This window comes from Pan paniscus, chromosome 16 (genome assembly GCF_029289425.2).
Source record: "Pan paniscus chromosome 16, NHGRI_mPanPan1-v2.0_pri, whole genome shotgun sequence".
Classification (NCBI taxonomy): Eukaryota; Metazoa; Chordata; class Mammalia; order Primates; family Hominidae; genus Pan; species Pan paniscus.
The window spans coordinates 6412018-6434399 of record NC_073265.2 but is presented as its reverse complement, the minus strand read 5'-3'; the positions used below and the strand labels follow the sequence as shown (position 1 = coordinate 6434399).

General features: G+C 38.6%; 1 protein-coding gene across 14 annotated transcripts in view; it reads left to right on the top strand.

The window, feature by feature from the left end:
* Positions 1-22382, top strand: part of TJP1 (tight junction protein 1) — a 268094-nt gene that overhangs the window by 186047 nt on the left and 59665 nt on the right. For all 14 annotated transcript variants that reach the window (XM_034938367.3, XM_034938366.3, XM_034938372.3 and 11 more), the window contains 6 exons: positions 8776-8900; positions 9971-10073; positions 15582-15858; positions 19680-19783; positions 20349-20517; positions 20832-20979. In XM_034938367.3, coding sequence (XP_034794258.1) covers positions 8776-8900; positions 9971-10073; positions 15582-15858; positions 19680-19783; positions 20349-20517; positions 20832-20979 — 926 coding nt within the window. The remainder of the gene's footprint in view (positions 1-8775; positions 8901-9970; positions 10074-15581; positions 15859-19679; positions 19784-20348; positions 20518-20831; positions 20980-22382) is intronic.

Genomic DNA, 22382 nt, shown 5'->3' with positions numbered 1-22382 from the left:
CTGAAACTTGGCTGAAGTTATTTTATCAGCTTAAGGAGCTTTTGCACTGAGACCATGAGGTTTTCTAGATACAGAATCATGTCATCTGCAAACAGGGTAGTTTAACTTTCTCTCTTCCTATTCGGATGCCCTTTATTTCTTTCTCTTACCTAATTGCTCTGGCCAGGACTTCCAGTACTGTGTTGAATAGGAGTGATGAGAGAGGGCATCTTTGTCTTGTGCTGGTTCTCAAGGAGAATGCTTCCAGCTTTTGCCCATTCAGTATGATGTTGGCTGTAGGTTTGTCATATACAGCTCTTACTATTTTGAGGTGTGTTCCTTCAATTTCAATGCCTAGTTTATTGAGAGTTCTTAAGATGAAGGGAGTTGAAGTTTATTGAAAGCCATTTCTGCATCTATTAAGATAATCACGTGGTTTTTGTCTTTAGTTTTGTTTATGTAATGAATCACATTTAATGATTTGCATATGTTGAACCAACCTTGCATCCCAGGGATAAAGCCTACTTGATTGTGGTGGATTAGCTTTTTGATATGCTGCTGGATTCAGCTTGCTAGTATTTTGTTGAGGATTTTTGCATCAATGTGTATCAAAGATAATTTGCCTGAAGTTTTGTTTTTTGTGTCTTTGCCAGGTTTTGGTATCAGGATGATGCTGACCTCATAGAATGAGTTGGGGTATTGTTCCTCCTCTTCAGTTTTTGGGAATAGTTTCAGTAGAAATTGTTCCAGCTCTTGTTTGTACATGTAGAGCAGCTATTAATTCATTTGGTCCTGGGGTTTTTTTAGTTGGTAGGATATTTACTACTGATTCACTTTTGGCGTTTGTTACTGGTATGTTCAGAGATTCAGTTTCTCCTGGTTCAGTCTTGGGAGGGTGGGTTTGTCCAGGAATTTATCAGTTTCTTCTAGATTTTCTAGTTTGTGTGCATGGCGGTGTTCATAGTATTCTCTGATGGTTACTTGTATTCCTGTGGGGTCAGTGGTATCCCCTTTGTCCTAATTGTGTTTATTTGGATCTTCTCTCTTCTTTGTCTAGCTAATAGTTTATCTTACTGATTTTTTTTCAAAAATACAATTCCTGAATTCGTTGGTCTTTTGAATGGTGTTTCGTGCCTGGCTCCTTCAGTTCAGCTCTTTTTGTTATTTTTTGTCTTCTGCTAGCTCTGGAGTTGGTTTGCTCTTGTTCCTATAGTTCTTTTTGTTGTAATGTTAGGTTGTTAATGTATGTAATATTGTTAATGTCGTATGTATTGTTGATTTAATGTTAGGATGTTAGGTTGATTTTTTTTTACTTTTTCTCTTAAGATGTTTTTTGGTCTTATATTCCTATCTAAAATGACTTTTTAAAATTTCAGATTTGGTCTCGAATTCTTCCTCTTCATTTCTACATTTTTTCTAATTCTTTCATGTCTTGTATCTTCTTGTGCTAATAACAGTTTTAATCCTCTCCCTCTTTTAAGCCTTCTTTCAGGCATACTTTTATTGTCTGCAGAGATGTTATTCTGCTACTCAGTATCCATTATATAGTAACTTTATGTAGAGCGGAGGTCTCCATCCCCCAGGCCACAGAGATGTACGGATCTTTGGCCTGTTAGGAACTGAGCCACACAGCAGGAGGTGAGCGGCAGGCAAGTGAGCAAAGCTTCACCTGTATTTGCAGCCACCCCCCATTGCTCTCATTACTGCCTGAGCGCTGCCTCCTGTGGCGGCATCACATTCTCACAGGAGTGTGAACCCTGTTGTGAGCCATGCATGCAAGGGATCTAGGTTGCACACTCCTTAGGAGAATCTAATGCCTGATGATCTGTCACTGTCTCCCATCACCCCCAGATGGGACCATCTAGTTGCAGGAAAACTAGCTCAGGGCTCCCACTGATTCTACAATATGGTGAGTTTTGTGATTATTTCATCATATATTACAGTGTAATCATAATAGAAATAAAGTACACAATAAATGTAATGTGCTTGGATTGTCCCGAAACCATCCCCTCCACCTGCCGGTCTGTGGAAAAATTGTCTTCAAAGAAACCAATCCCTGGTGCCAAAGAGGTTGAGGACTGCTGGTATAGAGGGTTTGATTCTGATCGTTTTCTTTTTCTCATTTTTGCCTGTAATTTGTGGTGTTTTTTTTTTTTTCCTTCGGGAGGTGGCGGGGAGGATTTTGTTTGTTTGTTTGTTTGTTTGTTTGTTTTAGAAATATGGCTTCGTTCACATGCTAAGGAAGTCTCCATAGCCGGTTGTTTATCCCCTCCTCGTTGCATTTTGCACTTCAAGGGGGATACATTGACCCCCTAGTTTTGTTGTAAATGTTGCACTTGGATTCTTGGTTTGTTATGTAGTCGACTGCCTGTTTTTATTCAGGAAGATTCATTCATGCCTACTCTCATTGCTGCTAATTTTTCCAGAATTCTGTTTTTAGTGCTCTAATTAGGGCTAGTTTAAAAAAAGAGTCTCTATAAAGGGAAATAGAATTAAAGTTAAATTGCATAATCAATCAAATACTTGTTGAGGTTCACTAACTTCGTGAACCACTTTGTGTCAGGCTTCTGCAGGGTTGCATTGAGGTGAAAGATGTATACGAATATATTGAACTAGCAAGCCAGTCACTGCGATGACTTGTTTTGGCAAAGAGAAAAGATTTTACTCACAAGACTGCCAAATGAGGAGATGGGAGAACAAATCTCAAACCCACCTCTCCAAAGATGGGATTTTAAGGATGTTTTTGGAATAGAGTACCAAGGTTCTCCAAGGTGTGGGGGAGAAAGATTGGGGGTAAGGAAAAGTGAGTTAGTTAGGATCTGCATACATGTAGTCAAGTTATACAGCTCTTCATAGAATGCATGTTTGAAAAATGGCAGTATCACCATGATCTGAGGAAGGAGGTTTTGGCCCTCTGACATCAAACAGTCACCTCTCTTTGGGCATTCATGCAGGCCCAGTTGAAGGGTCGGTGGTCTTAATCAGCTTGAAGTGGACAAGAGCTGCCAACTGGTTCCTGGAAATAACTTTAAGCAACCGTTACTGTAGTGACCCACATTCGGAAGTTATCTGTAAGGAAGTTCGTGGGAGATTTGCTATGTGACTTGCTAGTGGGGAGTTTAAAATAGATCAACTAGAAGTAAGCGATGAAAAAGGCAGGTTAAGTTTGGCGGGCTTAATCAGGTTAGCCTTCGATTTTAAATATGTGACTTCCTCCCAAATAGGGCCTTGCTAACCGAGGCTACTTGTGCTGTGTGTTAAGTAGCACAAGTGTGTACATGTGCCCCAGCACATGTACAGGATGGACCACTTCTGTGAAAGCCAAGGGTAGTTTTATGAATGAGGTGACATGGAACCTGGGTTTTGAAAGATGAGCTGAAGCTTCCAAGATTGATAAGGTAGTAAGGAAATCCTAGGCAGAGAGGAGATGTTAAGCTATAGTTTGATATTGCATGATCTGCCTAAGCAGGAATCAGTATTTAGGTGGGTTTAGAGCAAAGACTGGGGTGCTGGGAAGCAAGTTTGGAGTTGTATTCAAAGGCACTGCATGCTAAGGAATTTGGACTTAGGGGCAAGGATCTATTGGCTTAGGGTCTTTGTGTTAGAGGGACAGCACTGCCAACACTTGTAGTGCAGTGGAGGTGAGAAATGTGTTGAAAGGGCCAAATAAGACAATTATGAAGGTAGAGGGAAGGGAAAGTGGGGAAAAGTTGAACCTTTTGAAATTTTTAATGAACTGATCTTATATTCAGAAAACATTGAAAGCTGCAGCTCTCGTTCCTGGCTGCTCATTAGAATCACCTGGGGGCTACTTTTTTTTTTTTTTTTTAAGTCCACCAACTCCTCTTCTCCATTTTTACTTAATTGTTATAGATTGAGGATCATGCATCAGCAAGCAGTTTTGAAATTGTTCCCAAGTGATTCTTACCTGCAGCCTGGGTAAGAAGTCGCAGGCCTCCTGGATAGTCATGAAGTGAACTGTGGTAAGCACTGATGTAGCAGGATTACCCGCCCTACTAGGTGCCGGAACTGCATTTACTTGCTCACAAGTAATTTTTTAAAATGTATGCTCGCATCCCTGCCTTGCTTATTGAAAGTTCCTAATGTTTTTGGTTTTTTAAAATCTTTTTATGTTTTTAACTTTTAAATAAAAGAGGAAAATAAAAGAACTACCAAACAAGATGTAAGTTCATACTATAAAATTACATAGAGTAATTTTTCAGATTACTAAATTACAAAGATTAGCCCCAACTTCTTTGAAGGAGAATAAAAGGGAAAGGATAATCCTTTACTAAGGCTGGGGTGTTTAGGTGTTTTCCCAGCATTTTGCAATTACAAACAGTCTGCAATGAATAACCTTGTGCGTTTGTTACCTTTGTGTTGTGAGAGAGGTATGTGTATCTTTAGGGTACTTTCTAGAAGTTAGTTTGCTCTGTCAAAAGATAGTACATTTGTAGTTTTGTTAGGTTACTGCCAAATTCCTCTCCTGAAAGTTGTAGCAATTTGTGTGCCCATCAGTAGTAGACTGTTTGCTATAGCCTCCCTTTTCTGAAATATGTTATACTTTAATGTTTCTGTTCTTGGTGTTCTTTGGTTTTAATTTGCATTTATCTGTGGGTTTTAACATCTCATATATCTTTTGTAAATTGTTTCATTGTTTTATTTTGTTTTTTTTTTTTTTTTTCTCCCTTCATGTTTAAGTAGTTCTTAATATCGACATTTTCAAAGTATGGTCTGTGGACTCCTAAAGGTCCCTGAAACCTTTTTAGGTTCAAGGGCAAAACTCTTTTTATTCAATATGAAGGTATTTCTTATCTTCTTCGCTGTGTTATTATTTGACTGAAGGTTCAGAAACAATGGTGGTTAAAACTGTGGGCTTTGTAGCCCAAATCAAGGCAGGGGCACCAAACCGTATAATAGTCATTGTCACACACTCGTAGATTAAAAGAACAATTTCAGTTTTATTTAAGAATGACTTGAAACAGTAAGAACTGTGTCTTGTTACTTTCCAACCCTTGAATACACACGTTTTCAGTAGTCTAGGTATGCAAACAGGAAGTGTGCCTAAAGTACTTCTGCCTTGTACTAAAGTACTTGTGTGATTATTTGAATTGCAGCCGTGTATTGAGTGGGGGGGTGGAAGGCAGGCATCACTTTTACTTGAACAATTGTTTACTTGAAGGAATGTATGGTTATCCAAACTTGAATATTTGACAAACATATTTCTCCAAAATGAATGAGTACCTTGCTTCAAGGAGAACAATTCTTGATAGTATTTGTTGCTAACATTGAAAACTGATTTTTAAAACAAAATTTAAAATTTGAGAAATTTTTATCTGCCACCATAAGCTCAGTAGCTTTTCAGTACTTAAAGACTCTTTTGATAACCTTGATAGTGATATTAACACATGATTTTAAAATACACTGTGTGGTGAAATGTGGCATCATTTGGAAGATTTACCTACCTCAGGGAACCAGTATTTTCCGAAAGAGTAAGGCATGCTATAGTAAAATTATACATGGATAAAATACTCATTCAGAGTGTAAAATAGGCCAACAGATAATTCATGCAACAGTACAGACAGTTGAATGAGATGGTTTCAAACTGTACATTGTTACTCTCCTTTAGGAAACTATCATTTATTAAGTTTTTGGCATAAAGTCAAACATGAATTTTCATAATTACCTAAAAAGGCTACTAAAATAACTCTTCTTTTTCAATGACTGTATCTGTGTATGAAAAGCTGGATTTTCTTTGTGTACTTTAACAAAAAGCAACATAATTACAGGGTTTGTTACAGTGCATTTTCACAAACTTTGTTTTCTCTTCAGCGGTGAAAGTCAAATTTTGTCAAAGGCTTTTTCAGGATCTTGGAGATAATCATATAATTTTTTTCTCTAGATTTATTAATAGGATATATTATGCCAGTGGATTTCCTACTAATCCTGCATTCCTGGAATTAATCCCTTTTTCATGGAATATTTATGTAGTGTTGGCCTTTGTTTGCTTATTTTTATTTTGTATTTTGCACTGATACAGATAAATTATGTTGAGCTGTAATATTGGGGGGTTAGTCATTATCATGGACAGTCATCAGCTTTCAGTGTCAGTATTATACTTGCTTCATAAAAAGAATTTAGAAGCTTTCCTTGATATCAGTGTTCTGAAACAATGTATTGTATTGAGGCTGTCTGGATATTGCATGTTTTGGCACAATTTCTCTGGGAAATCATTTGCGCCTGGTGCCTTTTTGTGGGATAATTCTCTCATAAATTTTGCTGCTTTTTTCTCCAGAAATTGGGCCGTTTAAGCTTTTTATTTATAATAGGGTCAATTTTGGCCATCTATATTTCCTCAGGAATTATGTTTCCTTTAGGTTTTCAAATTTATTTGAATTTGTTCTGTAGTCTCTTATGTTTTCTAATGCCGTACTAACAGTCATTTGTCTCTAATTGTTTATTTTTGAAGTTTTAGTCCTGCTTTTAATTTGAAATTTGGATATTGTCTTTGAATTATGATGAGTGTATGGTTTTGTGTACAGTAGTCCCCTCTGAGCCATGGGGTATATGTTCCCCCAGTGGATGCCCGAATTCTTGGATAGTATCAAACCCAGTTTTGCTGTTAATTGGAGCACATTTCTGTGCCTGTCTTCCACTCACAAGTTTAATGCCTTTTCCATCTTAAATAAGCACTTACCATGCACTGTGGCGAAACCCTTGCAATTTTAGGTGTGACAGCAAAACCAGCACAAATTTCGTTTTCCTTCACAATTTCACTAATAGAAGATTCCTTCTCCCTGTAGATCTTAGTAACCTCAGCATATGTTTTTTTTTTTTTTTCTGTATTAAGTGGAGGACTTTCGCCTTCTCTCTTGAAGGAAACACTACAGATTTTCTTTGGTATACCGAATTGCCAGCATCACTACTACTGTACTTTGGGGTCATGATTAAGTAAAATAAGGGTGACTTGAACACAAGCATTGTGTTACCTCTCCACAGTTGATCTCATAACTGTGACAGCTACTGAGTAACTAATGGGTGGGGAGCCCCTATGGCGTGGAGACACTGGACAAAGGGATGATTCACATCTTAGATGGGATGTAGCAGGATGGCAAAATATTTCATCACACTACTCATAACGGTGTGCAATTTAAGTCTTACCAATTGTTTATTTCTGAAGTTTTCCGTTTAAAATTTTCAGACTGCAGTTGACCTGAAGTAACTGAAAGCAAAGAACATGAAACCAAGGATAAGGGATAGTTGGTCTATTTTTGTTCTATTAAATTTTGGGAGAATATATAGAGAAACAGATTCAGATGGTTGCCATTATCTTCAGTTACTCAGAAATTTCCCTGTTTTATTATTTTCTTTTTTCATATTAACTTTTTTGTGTTCGCTTTATTGCCATATAATTCACATACCAAACAAAGTATGCAGTTCATTGGTTTTTAGCGTGTTCCGAGTTGTGTGACCATCACCAGAGTCCATTTTAAAACATTTTCATTACTGGGGAAAAAAAAAACACCTCCCATTGAACTATCACCCCCTCCAATCCCTGTAGCCCTAGACAACCACCATTCAGGTTTTTGTCTTTATAGATTTGCCTTTCTGAGCATTTTATATAAACGGAATAATAGAATCTATTAACCTTTGTGACTGGTTTCTTCACCTTAGCATGATGTTTTCAAGGTTGATTCATGTTATACTATGTATGAGTACTTCATTCCTTTTTACGCACAATGTTTCATTGTATGGATATATATCACGTTTTATCCATTCATCAGTTGATGGACACTTGGAATAGTTGGTATTTATTCATTTTTAAGAAGATTTTTTTTTCTTTTGCTGCTTCTATAGGCATTGGGATGGGAGGAAAGGTGATGTATGCACTATTCATGGTGAAAATAGTCTCCTCTGTTGCGGACTGGAAAGCTGAGGGAGGAAGTTGTTACCTTTGTCCTCAGGCAGTTTGAATTGTACAGTTTTATACAAAAACATACATTTCTGGCTTAATGATTCTGTAGCCTTAAGAAAATGTATATTGTCTCTTTAAACTACTCTTAAGTACTTCATATCCTTTCTAGGGAATAGTGATTTCTTTGAGATTAGGTAATTTTTTAACAACCTGGAAAATATTTTGAATTTTTTCTATACCGGTCTGTCCTGAGTCATTGTGGTAAAGATTCTTGGCTCTTTCAGAAGTGCGTAGCTTATTATAATTTAGTTTTTTAAAAAGGTAATTTTACAATGTTAGTTCAATATGGCTAATGTACACCTTCTATTGTATAGTGTGCACAAGGCATTATATTCTACAGAGATTTTTAGGAGTTGGCAGAAGTTGTTGAAAGAAGCTGAAATAACTAATACTTGATTTTCAAAGCAATTGATATTTATGTAAAATGACAAAGGGTGTGTATGCTGGATAAGTCTGTCATCTTCTAAATCAGTTGCCAGGATGACTGATGATCACACTGGGCTCTGCCAGTCTCCTCAGGACCTCTTCTGATCAAAAATAAAGTCAGGATCTCAGTATTAATAATTTTTAATTGTCTTTTGGTTTTTAAAGAACATGTATATAGTTGGCGATTTTTAATATTCTGTTATGTCCAGTAGTTATTAGAGCATGCATTCTTGTACAAGGATAATTCTAATAGGTAACCATGCAGGTGAGTGTTTATGGATCACAGATATATTAAGATTGTAATTTTTATATTTTGGCTTCTCTAGATTGTAGAGTATGATATAACAATTACTTTTTTCCTTAATAGCAATATTTTACTGTAATTTTTACTTTAGGCTCCTGGATTTGGATTTGGAATTGCAATATCTGGTGGACGAGATAATCCTCATTTTCAGAGTGGGGAAACGTCAATAGTGATTTCAGATGTGCTGAAAGGAGGACCAGCTGAAGGACAGCTACAGTAAGAGTGCTGCTTATCATGGGCACTGTGCAACAAGCAGTGTTCCTCTCCTCAGGCACTGGCCTACTGTCTTACACTGTCTTAGTGATTTTGTCATATTCACACTCCACCTGTGCCATGCTTCATATATTTTTCCTTAAATTAACATATATTTACTTAAGAGGGAAACTGGCTAGGTGTGGTGGCTCACTCCTGTAATCCTAGCACTTTGGGAGGCTGAGGCAGGGGGATCACTTGAGACCAAGAGTTTGAGACCAGCCTGGGCAATGCAGTGAGATCCCCATCTCTACAAAAGAAGTTTAAAAATCAGCTGGGCATGGTGGCTTGTGCCTGCAGTCCCAGCTACTTGGGAGGCTGAGGCAGGAGAATCCCTTGAACTTAAGAATCTGAGGCTGCAATGAGCCATGATTGCACCACTGTACTCCAGCCCGAGTGACAGAGCGAGACCCTGTCTCCAAAGAAAATAAAGGAAGCTTTATCCCTATGAAAATTGGAAAGCTAGTATCACTCACTTTAAATATAATGTGTAACTGTAAAAATAGTGAAAAAGAAAATGTATAACTCCTTTTGGGTAGAATCTAGCCTTCAGAAGCCTCCTCCCCAAGTCTTGCACCCTTTTTATTCCCTATGAAGATTAGTAAGAGAAAGAGAAACACAAAATACACTAGCAAAATAATGGCACTATAATTAGAAGAATTAAAAGAGAATTAAAAGATGAAAAACTTAAAAGGGAGTACGTTTTCCAGCTGTATGACTTAGTATCATTTAATGCCCTGTAACTGTACTACCAAGAATCATTTCGTGTATGTGATATCTGTTCAGTCTTTTGGGGAAATACTTTGTTAATGATTTAAAAAAATTAAGGACCTGTGGTTAGTTACTTGTTAAACATTCTGCGGAGAAATCTGAAAGTAAGTCAGTTGACATTATTTTATCATTGATCTGAAGAGAAATTAATTAATTGGCTCATAATTAGATTACATTTTAGAAGTACCTATCTTGGAAATATCATCATAAACTTACCAGAATGTTTTTCTCTAACATATTATTTTGTGCCCTTTTCCCCTTAGGGAAAATGACCGAGTTGCAATGGTTAACGGAGTTTCAATGGATAATGTTGAACATGCTTTTGCTGTTCAGCAACTAAGGAAAAGTGGGAAAAATGCAAAAATTGTAAGTATCTTTTCTCTGTAATTTAGTAAAGGTACCCCAACTTTATTGTTGATACATTTCTGGTATTTGAATTTATCCTTCCCATTTAAGGAAAACTGAAACAATAGTTCCAAAGTTATTTGTTTACACTTGAGTGTTTCTTCTAACACTGGTGTGGTTTGTCACTGGTACGTGTATTTTCTCAGTTTAGCTACCAGGATTTTTTTCAATTGAAAAAGGAAAGGGGACAGTTAAATAGTTACCTTTTTTTTTTGAGACGGAGTCTCGCTCTGTCGCCCAAGCTGGAGTGCAGTGGTACGGTCTCGGCTCACTGCAAGCTCCGCCTCCTGGGTTCACACCATTCTCCTGCCTCAGCCTCCTGAGTAGCTGGGACTACAGGCACTTGACACCACGCCCGGCTAATTTTTTGTATTTTTAGTAGAGATGGGGTTTCACCGTGTTAGCCAGGATGGTCTCGATCTCCTGACCTCGTGATCTGCCTGCCTTGGCCTCCCAAAGTGCTGGGATTACAAGCGTGAGCCACCGCGCCCGGCCAAATAGTTACCTCTTTTTGGCTTAATGTTTCCTCCTCTTTTCCTCCTCTACAGTCACATGCTGCATGACAATGTTTTGGTCAACAACAGACCACATATCTGACAGTGGTTCCATAAGATTATAGTACCGTATTTACCTTTACCGTGTTTAGATACACACGTAGTTACCATTGTGTTACAGTCGCTTACAGTATTCAGTTCAGTAACATGCTGTACAGGCTTGTAACCGAGGAGCAATAGGCTATGCCAAGTAGCCTAGATGTGTAGTAGGCTATACCATCTGGGTTTGGGAAGATAACGTTCTGTGATGTTCACACAAAGACAGAATTGCCTGATAATTCACTTCTCATAATAGATATATTATGTTACTGTTCTGGATACTGTAGGCAGCTGTAAAACAGTGGTAAGTATGTGTATGTCTAAACATGGAAAAAGTACAGTAAAAATATATAATGGATAAAAAAATTATATGCCTGTTTAGTGCACTTACTATGAATGGAGCTTGCAGGACTGGAAGTTGCTCTGAGTGAGTCAGCGAGTGAGTGGTGAGTGAATGTGACATCTTAGGACATTACTGTACACTACTGTAGACTTTGTAAACACTGTACATTTAGGCTGCACTAAATTTTTAACGTTTTAATATTTTTAATGTATTTAATATTTTATAAATTTATAAAATTTATTTAAGTCTTCTTTCTTCAATAATAAACCTTAGCTTACTGAAACTTTTTTAACCTATAAACTTTCTAACTTTTTGACTCTCGTAATAACAAACACATTGTACAGCTGTACAAAAATATTTAAAATTTTTTGGGTTCTTTTTGTTTTTGTTTTTGTTTTGTTTTTTTTGAGACAGAGTCTCACTCTGTCGCCCAGGCTGGAGTGCAGTGGCGCGATCTTGGCTCACTGCAAGCTCAACGTCCCGAGTAGCTGGGACTACAGGCACCCGCCACCAGAGCTAATTTTTTTGTATTTTTAGTGGAGACAGGGTTTCACCATGTTAGCCAGGATGGTCTCGATCTCCTGATGGAGGCTGTCTCGTGATCCGCCCTGCCTTGGCCTCCCAAAGTGCTTGGATTACAGGCTGTGTTTTTTTAAGACACGGTTTCGCTCTGTCACCCAGGCTAGAGTGCAGTAGCGTGATCTTGGCTCACCGCAACCTCCGCCTCCCTGGTTCAGGTGATTCTCGTGCTTCAGCCTTGGGATTACAGACGACCACTACCAAGCCCGTAGTTTGTATTTTTAGTAGAGACTGGGTTTTGCCATGTTAGCCAGGCTGGTATTGAACTCCGGGCCTCAAGTGATCTGCCTGCCTCCGCCTCCCAAAGTTCTGGGATTACGGGTAGGAGGCACTGCACCTAGCCTAAAATTTTTTATTTTTCACTTTTTAAACTTTTTTAGTAAAAACTAAGACACAAGCACACACATTAGCCTAGGGCTACCCAGGATCAGGGTCATCAGTGTCACTGTCTTCCACCTCCACAGTTTGTCCTAGTGGGAGGTCTTCAGGGGCAGTAACACACATGGAGCCATCATCTCCTGTGACAATAATGCCTTCTTGTGGAACACCTCCTGAAGGACCTACCTGAGGCTGTTTTCTCAGTTAACATGTAGAAAAAAAATAAGTAGAGGGAGTACACTCTGCAGTAATGATAAAAAGTTTAGCATAGTAAATACATAAACCAGTAACATAGTCATTATCAAGTATTATATTCTGTACATATTGTATCTGCTACACTTCTATTCCACTGGCAGCATAGTAGCTTTGTTTACACCAGCATCACCACCAACATAAGTACTGCAGTGCACCCACGACATTATGACCCTGTGGCGTCCCTAGGTGATAGGAGATTTTCAGCTCCATTGTGATATTATGGGGCCCCTGCAGTACGTGTTGTCTGTTGTTTTACATGGTGCATGACTGTGTAGGTATCCACATGGCCATGCAGCATTTCACTATGCATATATATTTATCCAACCCACTCATTCACAGGCATTTCAGTGTCCAGTCCGCAAGTATTTTTTTAAAATTCAGCTGCAAAAATCATCATATTACTACCTACTTGTTTAGTTAATGTTTAGAATAATTTTCTAGGAGTGGCTTTTCAGAGTCAAAGGGCCTGAATGACTTTTGATGTATGTATTGCCAGTTTGTCCTTCAGAAAATCAATAGGCTATTGAGAGTTCAGTTTTCAACAGGTCTTAAATCTTTGCCAAACTGATAAGCTATAAACAAGTGTTTCAAATGAAACATTTTAAATCACAAGTGGATTTGATCCTCTCATGGTGTATTTACTACCCATTTGTTTTTTCATTTACCTGTTCATGTCCTTTGCATTTATATGGTGGTGATGGTCATACTAGAGTGTTTTCTGTAGTCAGATTATTAGCCTTTTGTCATACATACCTCATGTGTTGTTATCCTCTTTGCTTTTGTGAATGCTTGTAAGTTGTTTGTGTTTGTTGGTTTGTATCATTTTATTACAACATTGAAATGTTTTCATTTTTATTTTGCCATGTCTGTCAGACTTTCATTTTATTGGTTCTGCCTTGGTGTCATGCTTCCAAAAGCCTTTTAATTGCAAAAGCCTCTCTGTTGTATTTTTTTCTAGTACTTACATGGCATCATTTTGTTTTATTTTACCTTTGAGACTTAGTTAAGCTAAACTATTTTGAAGTAGGCATTTTTTTTCCTAAAAATTTTGATTCCAAATTTTTCATAGTGTTAAAATCGAGCATAGTTGTCACACCTACTAATTATTATTCATGTTTATAACTGTTGATTCATAAGTAGAGAATCACAATAGGACTGGTTACCTTTCAATAAATTAAGCACCTACTAGATGCAAGCATTGCATTATATGTACAGTTAAATGCATGGTAAGGAACTTCTCAAAAAACTCAAATCTTAGTGGGCTGGATAGGTATACATACTGATAACCATATAATGCACGTCATCTCAGGTTGATAGGTCAGGTACAGTAGGATCCCAAAGAGGTGGCGCACTCTTACAGGAATGATAGGGAAAGCCTTGAGTGCTTATCTGCTCAACTTTGTTTTTGTTTATTACTATGGAGGAACTGAAGATTAAAATACTAATACCAGGTATTGCTTCCAATATAATATGTTGGAAATTAAGTAGAAGTGAGATGTAAAAGCAGGCAGCTAGCATTAGGAATGCTTTACAGAAAATATTACCCTATAAGGACTTCAGCTGTGGGTTGCTCCAATAGGAGAAGGGCAGCCTTTCTCTTTCAGTTCATAACAGGGCATTGGCTGTCCTCCTTTTCACATGCTGGCCTCTGCTGTTTCTCATCCTTGAGCTTCAGCGTTGTTTCCTCAGAATGGCCCTCTGCTCAGGCCCTCATCCTGATCCTGAGCCAGTATCTGATAATAATAGTAGTAGTCATAGGAAGCAGTAGTATTAAGTGTAGAGCAGCCCTTTGAAGAAGTTTAGGCACATAGAGAAGAGAGAAAAGATGATAACATGCAGGTGAATAGCAAGACAGAGAAATAGAAGATTAATTGGGGGAGCTCAGTAGGTAGAGGACAGATTTTAGGTAAATAAAGAGATTGAAGTTTCAGGTAACCTGGAGTATGGTAATTGATGAAGAAAAAAGTCTTAGAGGTAGGTAGGGATGAGAATGAGAGCTCAAATACAAGGGTTTCATTCATCCAGGGAGAAGATTGCCTTGGTCTTTGAGACCAGAAGGAAGGAGGACCAAATAAATGAGACACTGAAAAAATTTAGGAGGGGAGGGGGGAGTAAAATGGCACTGATCTTAAAGCAGGCTGAGTGGCTGGGATCTTGAAGAATGGTTGTAGAATACCTACATTAGCAAATTCCACAGAGAGGCAACAATATGTAAATGAAAGGATTGCTGAACAAGAGCAAGACTTCTGTAAAATGAATTTACAGAGGGCCTCATCAGCAAAGTGTGGAAGTGAAGGTAATAATAGGACTGGAGTTTGTCAGGGCAGATGATTGAGGGGTCAAGAAAAAGTCATTTAAATATGGCAACAGGATGTCTCATGCAAACTTGGGGGGAATGCGAGTGAAACCAGGATGGAACTGATGAACTGAGAATAAGAGAAGATGAAGGAATTGGAAATAAGATAGTGAAAAGTTTCAGTAGCTCAAGGTGTCCGACATAGAAGACAAGGAGTGATGATACACAAGGAGATCCTGTAGAACTACAGTGAGGTCAAGTGTATACTATTGTGAGAAGGCAAAGTGTAGTCCACAGATTACAGGGCCATTCAGTCAGCAGGTGTAATACATGTAGATCGTCAGCTTGCAGAGAATGAAGGAAATAAGTGGACAGGCAATACAGAGCCAGTTACCAGAATCATTGAGAAAAGAACACCAGAGGGAAGAATTTGCACCTAGACTGGGAGTACAAATTGAAGAGATCCAGAGACTGAAAGCAGTTTGTGTTGGTGAAGTACGGCTGAGTTAATTAGCTCCAACATATTATTGAATGTTAGTGCGGCTATAGAATAAATTATCTCTTAGACGTCTGGGGCAATTGTGGGCTTTGATATTGATGCATTCTAAAATTTTTAAGGAAGCAAGTTGGGCTTGGAAGTTTGCTGTGGTTTTGGTAGCACCTAGAGTATATTTGATGGCATTAGAGTACAGTGCTGTCCTTTTTATTCAAACCACCAACAGTTGTTAGTTTCCCTGTAAGCTTGTGATTATTACACCAGGAAGATCTTTCTGTGTGAAGTAAATAGAGGTTTTTAGGCCCACTCGTTCTTATTTGTGCTTAACCAGATCTGTTTATCAGGAGAACAGAAAACACAGCCTTTATGGAAATGTATTCCTTAGAAATTTGTTGTAGTTGTTTGTGTATTGTTTCTTGCTGGTTCATAGTTAATATGGGATGAGAAGTGTAATATTCCTTTCTCTTTGGAACTGAACGTACTTATATGAAAATCAGTCAACTTATTTTTTAACCTTTTTAACTTGCAGACAATTAGAAGGAAGAAGAAAGTTCAAATACCAGTAAGTCGTCCTGATCCTGAACCAGTATCTGATAATGAAGAAGATAGTTATGATGAGGAAATACATGATCCAAGAAGTGGCCGGAGTGGTGTGGTTAACAGAAGGAGTGAGAAGATTTGGCCGAGGGATAGAAGTGCAAGTAGAGAGAGGAGCTTGTCCCCGCGGTCAGACAGGCGGTCAGTGGCTTCCAGCCAGCCCGCTAAACCTACTAAAGTCACACTGGTGAAATCCCGGAAAAATGAAGGTATTCTCTGCCAACTCTTGCTGTTATTTTCACATGAAAATTTAAAACTAATTTTAATGAGAAGTACAGTTGCTGTCTCTTCATGTCTTTGCTTTGTTGTCTTCGTGTTTGTGTTCTATCACTGTAAGTCAAATCCTGTTATGGCAGGCTTCAGGGACTGTTCATTTTTTCTATTGGAACAGATAACGCTTCAAGTGAATTGTCCGGGGCTTGGCTTTTGGATTTGTTGTGATGAGAATAGCCAGGTACAAATTATGCTAACAAGAAATGTCACACCATCACCAAATGGAAATTCAGTGTTTTTCTTAACTGTTAGTAGTGTAATCATGGAGAGAAATCTTGGGAGTGTTGTTGTTGTTGTTTTTGTTGTTGTTACAAGGTCTGGCTCTGTCACCCAGGCTGGAGTGCAGTGGCACAGTCTCAGCTCCCTGCAACCTCTGCTTCCCAGGCTCAAGCAGTCCTCCCACTTCAGCCTCCCTGGTAGCTGGAAGTACAAGTACATGCCACCATGTCCAGCTAATTTTTTTATTTTGGGTAGAGACAGGGTTTTTGCCGTGTTGCCCAAGCTGTTCTCAAATTGGTAAGCTCAAGCAATTCACCTGTCTCCGCCTCCCACAGTGCTGGGATTATAGGCGGGAAGCCACTGTGCCCCGCTGGGACTTCTTCCCCCTCACTCCAGACTGTTTTTTTTAAATGGAGGAATTTAAGGAAAGGAACCCCTTATAGGGCATTTCTCCATAATGCAGTACTTCTTTGAAGTTTTTGAAACTGAAACTCAGCTGCTTTCCCTCATGCCTCATTAAATTTGATAAAAAATGGATCTGACTGTGGCTTGCTCCTCCTGTGGGCATGCATGACTGATCATTTTGATATAAAGGGTGTTACAGTCGGAATATTATCAAGACTTACTTTGATCTGCTTTACCACTTGGCGTATCTCCTAGGTGGTATTCCATACCCCCATTCAGTGAAGTCTCAGTGAAGTTGTCAACATTTGCTGTTTTTACTTCACTACTTACCCCTCAATCCTCTCTGGTCTGGTATCTTTTCCGCTCTGCCCCCAAAAATGTTCACACTAAATCTAGTGGAAGTTTTTCAGTCTCTAGCTTGCTTGCCTTTTCAGTATCATTTCACATGGTTAACCACTCCTTATTTTCAAAAATAATGTCTTCTTTGGTAGTACTGTATCTTTCTGTTTTTCCCCCCACCTTTCTGTATCTTTTGCAAGCTCATTCTCCTCACCCTGCCCTTTATAACGTTCTGTCAGTTTCTCTCCTAGAATCTTTTTTTCCACTTAAGGTAACTTTTTTTTTCTTTTCCTCAGGTTGAATAACAATTAATTTAAGCAATCTCATCTGCTCCCCTGCTTCCAGTCACTGCTGATGATGGCAGAACCTCTTTCTCCAGCCCAAATCTTTACACTCTTGTGTTCCAACTGTTAGGCATATTCACTTAGATGTTCCTGTAGGTCCCTGAAACACAGCACATCTCAAATGAAACTCATCTCCCTCTTAAAATTTTTCTTTGTATTTCTCATGAAGTATTCAATTGAATGTGTTTCTATTGATCCAGTTTCTCAGACCATTCCCAGATGACATGGTAGTTACCCTTGCCTTCTCTTTTTTTCCCATGCATGATGAATGTCCTCACTCATGAATACCACTCTTATCCATCCCACTCTTTCTCCACTGCCTCCACCCTTTTCCAAGCCACTGTCATCTCTTACATAGACTCATTTGGTCTCATAGGTTGTCTCTTGGATCCCTTTAAGTTGATTCTGCAGATTTCTTCATAGATCCTCTGTGACACTTCTGTCTTACTCTTTTGCCCCTTTCTTCATTAGTTCTCAGTCTCAGCTACACTAGACTTATGACTTCATTAGGTCCACCAGGTTTTTTTCTTCATTACTTTGATGCATTTGTTTTGAACTTTTCAGCCGTCACTCACCCCATGCATCCCCTCCCCCACAAACATACCCTTCAGGTTTAGGTCTTTCTTAGGTAAAGTTTTAACTTTAGTATTTCTTCCTCAGGGAGGCCTTCTCCTTCCCCCTAGTAGGTGAAGAACCCTTGTGTTTCTGCCCTCTGAACTCACCGCATTTGGGATTACCATGCTAACATCCTTTTTTTCACTGACTGCAAATTGCCAGAGTGCAGGAACTATCTCATTTGCTGCTTTCTCCCTAATGCCTGGTACCTAGTTGATATATACCCCAAGAAATATTTAGAATGAACGAACAAACTAATATACAAGAAATATTTTGGGGTCATCTGTGTAATGGTCATTTATAAGTGTTTAATCTTGAAGAACAGTCTTTTAACCAATACCCTATCCTTCTGTGATGTAATGACCGTATGGATGACTGCCTCATTCCTTGCCCAGATATCCTAAAAGGCCGTTTTCTTCACCCTGATTCTATTTCTGGCTGTGAGTACTCTTTGTATATTTGTCTTAAGTTAAACTGTAATTCTGATGTAATTTTTTTTTTTTTTGAGACGGAGTCTCACTCTGTCTCTCAGGCTTGGAGTGCAGTGGCACAATCTCAGTTCACTGCAACCTCTGCCTCCCAGGTTCAAGCAATTCTCCTCCCTCAGCCTCCCAAGTAGCTGGGATTATAGGTGTGCACCACCACGCCCAGCTAATTTTTTGTATTTTTAATAGAGATGGTTTTACCATGCTAGCCAGGCTGGTCTCGAACTCCTGACCTTGTGATCCGCCCGCCTTGGCCTTCCAAAGTGCTGGAATTACAGGCATGAGCCACCATGCCCAGCCTACTCTTATGTAATTTTTAGACACTTAGGTAATAGGTCTGTTAATTTATCCCATGTTAAAACAGTTTTCTGTTTTCCATCTTGGTTTTTGATTTTGTTTTTAATGCAGTAAGACTCTCCTCACAGAACCAGGGGCAATCCTTTTACTATTGACATTATATTGATAGTTGTAGTCATTGTTCTTATTTTTCTTAAAATATGTTTTTCTGCAGCTGTTGCAGGAACCTGGGCAGTTCTCTGGACTCTGCTAGTAATTCCCTCAACTTCCAACATTCCTTACCCACAGACGGAGTCAATGTTCTCACTCTTGGATACTTTGTTGGTTGTTTAAAGGAAAGGACTGGCATTATAACTCCTGCCCACATCTGCCTGGCTGGTTGTAAGCCTTTGCACTCATGCTTAGTACATGCTAGTACTCTGAGTATGTCTATCCAGTGTCATGGGGTGTATAGGATCAGAAATATTTTTGGTCTAGGAGCTGGGAAAAATAGAAGTAGTATATGCATGATAATAGTCATCAATAAAATGGTCAATCTTTTCAAAGTTTTTCAAACCTCAAGCAGTTTACTCTTTAGAATTATATCTCTAGCCAGGCATAGTGTGACACATGTCTGTTAGTCCCAGCTACTCTGGAGCCTGAGGCAGGAGGGTTTTTTGGCCCCAGGAATTCGAGTCCAGCCTGGGCAACATAGTGAGATCCTGTCTCTTAAAGAAAATTGTATTCCTTAAGCATTCTGAAGAGCTAGTGTATCAATGCTTGGTCAAAAAGAAATGGTGTCCTCTTGGGGATTTTCTCCTTTTCAGTAATATGGGAACATGGTCTGTCAGTCCTTCGTTTGAACCATACACTTTCCCTTGGCTTTCACGGAGACATTGCAGACTTGCTAATTAGAGGGAATGTCTTATTTGCAGGATGGCCAAGAAATATTTCTTGTTATTGATTGTACTTGAAAACTCTATGCAGTAGTTAATTAGTTTAGTTGTATACTTGTAAAATCTATTTAGGTGTCTTAGGATGTTATACTAAAAACACTTACTTACATTATTTCAGAATATGGTCTTCGATTGGCAAGCCATATATTTGTTAAGGAAATTTCACAAGATAGTTTGGCAGCAAGAGATGGCAATATTCAAGAAGGTGATGTTGTATTGAAGGTATAATCATATTCTTACTTTTTAATGAACTGAAATAGAAAACAAGTTCTAGAGTTACCATGTAGTCTGTGCTCTTGTTTGAAGCAGTTTTGCCAAAGAGAATTAAAAATCAGTGTTTGGGGGAAAGGGATATAAATTCCCTTTATGCATTATTACATGTCGACACCAATGCTTTAGGTATCACAGGGTCATCCTGAGATAATTATTCACAGGCCGGTACTACTTTGTAGATAGATACGTCTGTTCTTACACATTAAAAAGTTCTGATAATTGCTTCCAGATACTATTGAAATGCTTATTTATTCGTTTGTTTATAAGTAATAGAAAGTGACAGCCTCAAAGAAGGAGTTAGGGGATGCTACTATGGGTTTTTCTGACAGCAACAGTACAGTAAAGATTTTATCATCTCAAGAAGGTGGAATACTTTGACAGTTTGGAAAAGTGTAGAGAGAATATTTTGGTTCTCATAGCAAGGAGTGGTTTGGATATTTCTGTTTATAACAAACTAAGTTAACATTTGTATTTTATTATTTACTTTCAAGCTGTAATTTATTTTCTGTTGCAGATAAATGGTACTGTGACAGAAAATATGTCATTGACAGATGCAAAGACATTGATAGAAAGGTCTAAAGGCAAATTAAAAATGGTAGTTCAAAGAGATGAACGGGCTACGCTATTGAATGTCCCTGATCTTTCTGACAGCATCCACTCTGCTAATGCCTCTGAGAGAGACGGTGAGTGTGATTCTGTTTGAACGTTCCCTCTAAGTGACCTATTTTCTTAAAATACTAGGGAGATTGAACATCTTTGAATGAAATGATAATTTTCTACCAGCCAAACACCTTCAAAATCTATAAGTTTTATATACATTTTTTCCTGTAGACAACTCACCACTATTGATATGATTGCTGGCAGGTGAAATTAATGCATAAATCTTCCATTTTATATATAATTTTACTTACTAGCTTATCTTCATTATTACTGGAGTACCTTATACTTGACTGTAATTATTTTTGTGGGAAAATAAGTAGCACCCTTTTATTAACAGACATTTCAGAAATTCAGTCACTGGCATCAGATCATTCTGGTCGATCACACGATAGGCCTCCCCGCCGCAGCCGGTCACGATCTCCTGACCAGCGGTCAGAGCCTTCTGATCATTCCAGGCACTCGCCGCAGCAGCCAAGCAATGGCAGGTAAGACACCCTATTTTTTAAAAAAAATACAGGGGTTTTGTTTGCTTGATACCAGTATCTGAAATTGCTTACAAATAAAATTAAAAGATGTATTTCTTTTGATTATTCAAGATTAGATCTGTTTTTCTCAACTTAGACATTTTTAAAATCTAAAATAACCGCAAACTTTCCCTTAAAGGGCCAGATAGTAAACATATTTCAATCATGCAGGCCATATAGTTCTTTTCACTGCTCAACTGCAAAAGCAACCATAGACAATGTGTAAATGAATGGGCATGACTATGTTCCCATAAAACTTTATTTACAAAAGTGGTTGATCCGCAGCTGCAGTTTGTCATACTATTGCATTAGAAGATGCTAGCAAGCTTCAGAAATCTACTGCTTGGGAAAGTTAACTATAGAAGTCCTTTAATAAACACATTAACCTGGACTTTGTTTTCTCTTTTAAAAATACACTAGTGTTGGCCGGGCGTGGTGGCTCACACCTGTAATCCCAGCACTTTGGGAGGCCGAGGCAGGCAGATCACTTGAGGCCAGGAGATCAAGACCAGCCTGGCCGACATGGTGAAACTCTGTCTCTACTAAAAATACAAAAATTAGCCAGGTGTGTTGGCACATGCTTGTAATCCCAGCTACTCGGGAGGCTGAGACATGAGAATTGCTTGAACCTGGGAAGCAGAGGTTGCAGTGAGCCGAGATCGCACCACTGCACTCCAGCCTTGGTGACAGAGCGGAACTCTTTCTCAAAAACAAAACAAAACACTAGTATTTATGCCAAAGGTTCTGGTATACTGGTAGTATATGACCTACCTGAGTTTATCTTTCTTTAGAGTCACACGTACATTTGAGAATCTGAAGAAAATTATGATCCTTCTCTCCAGAAAAATGTGCATGTGCACATACACGCAGCAATTGCATACAATTTCTGGAGACTCCCAAGGCTCTATAGGCCACCACCTGACCCATGGTTAACTGCAGTCCACATGAAGATCACTTGAAACATGAGTCCAGGGCTGAAGAGACAGTTTAGAAGAAAAGGGAACCCTTATATGTTGTTGATGGGAATGTAATTGATACGGCCATTCTGGAAAACAGTATGGAGGTTCCTCAAAAAATTAAAACCAGAACGAACTAGCACATGATCCAGCAATTCCACTTCTGGGTACATATCCAAAGGAAATGAAATCACTGTCTCGAAGAGATATCTGCACTCTCATGTTTGTTGCAGCATTATTCACAATAGCCAAGGTATGGAGTCAACCTGAATGTCGAACACATGAATGGATAAAGAAAATGTGTATATGTTCACACACACAATGAAATGTGATTTAGCCTTTAAAAAGAAGGAAATCCTGCCATTTGGAACAACATGGATGAACCTGGAGGGCATTGTGCTAAGTGAA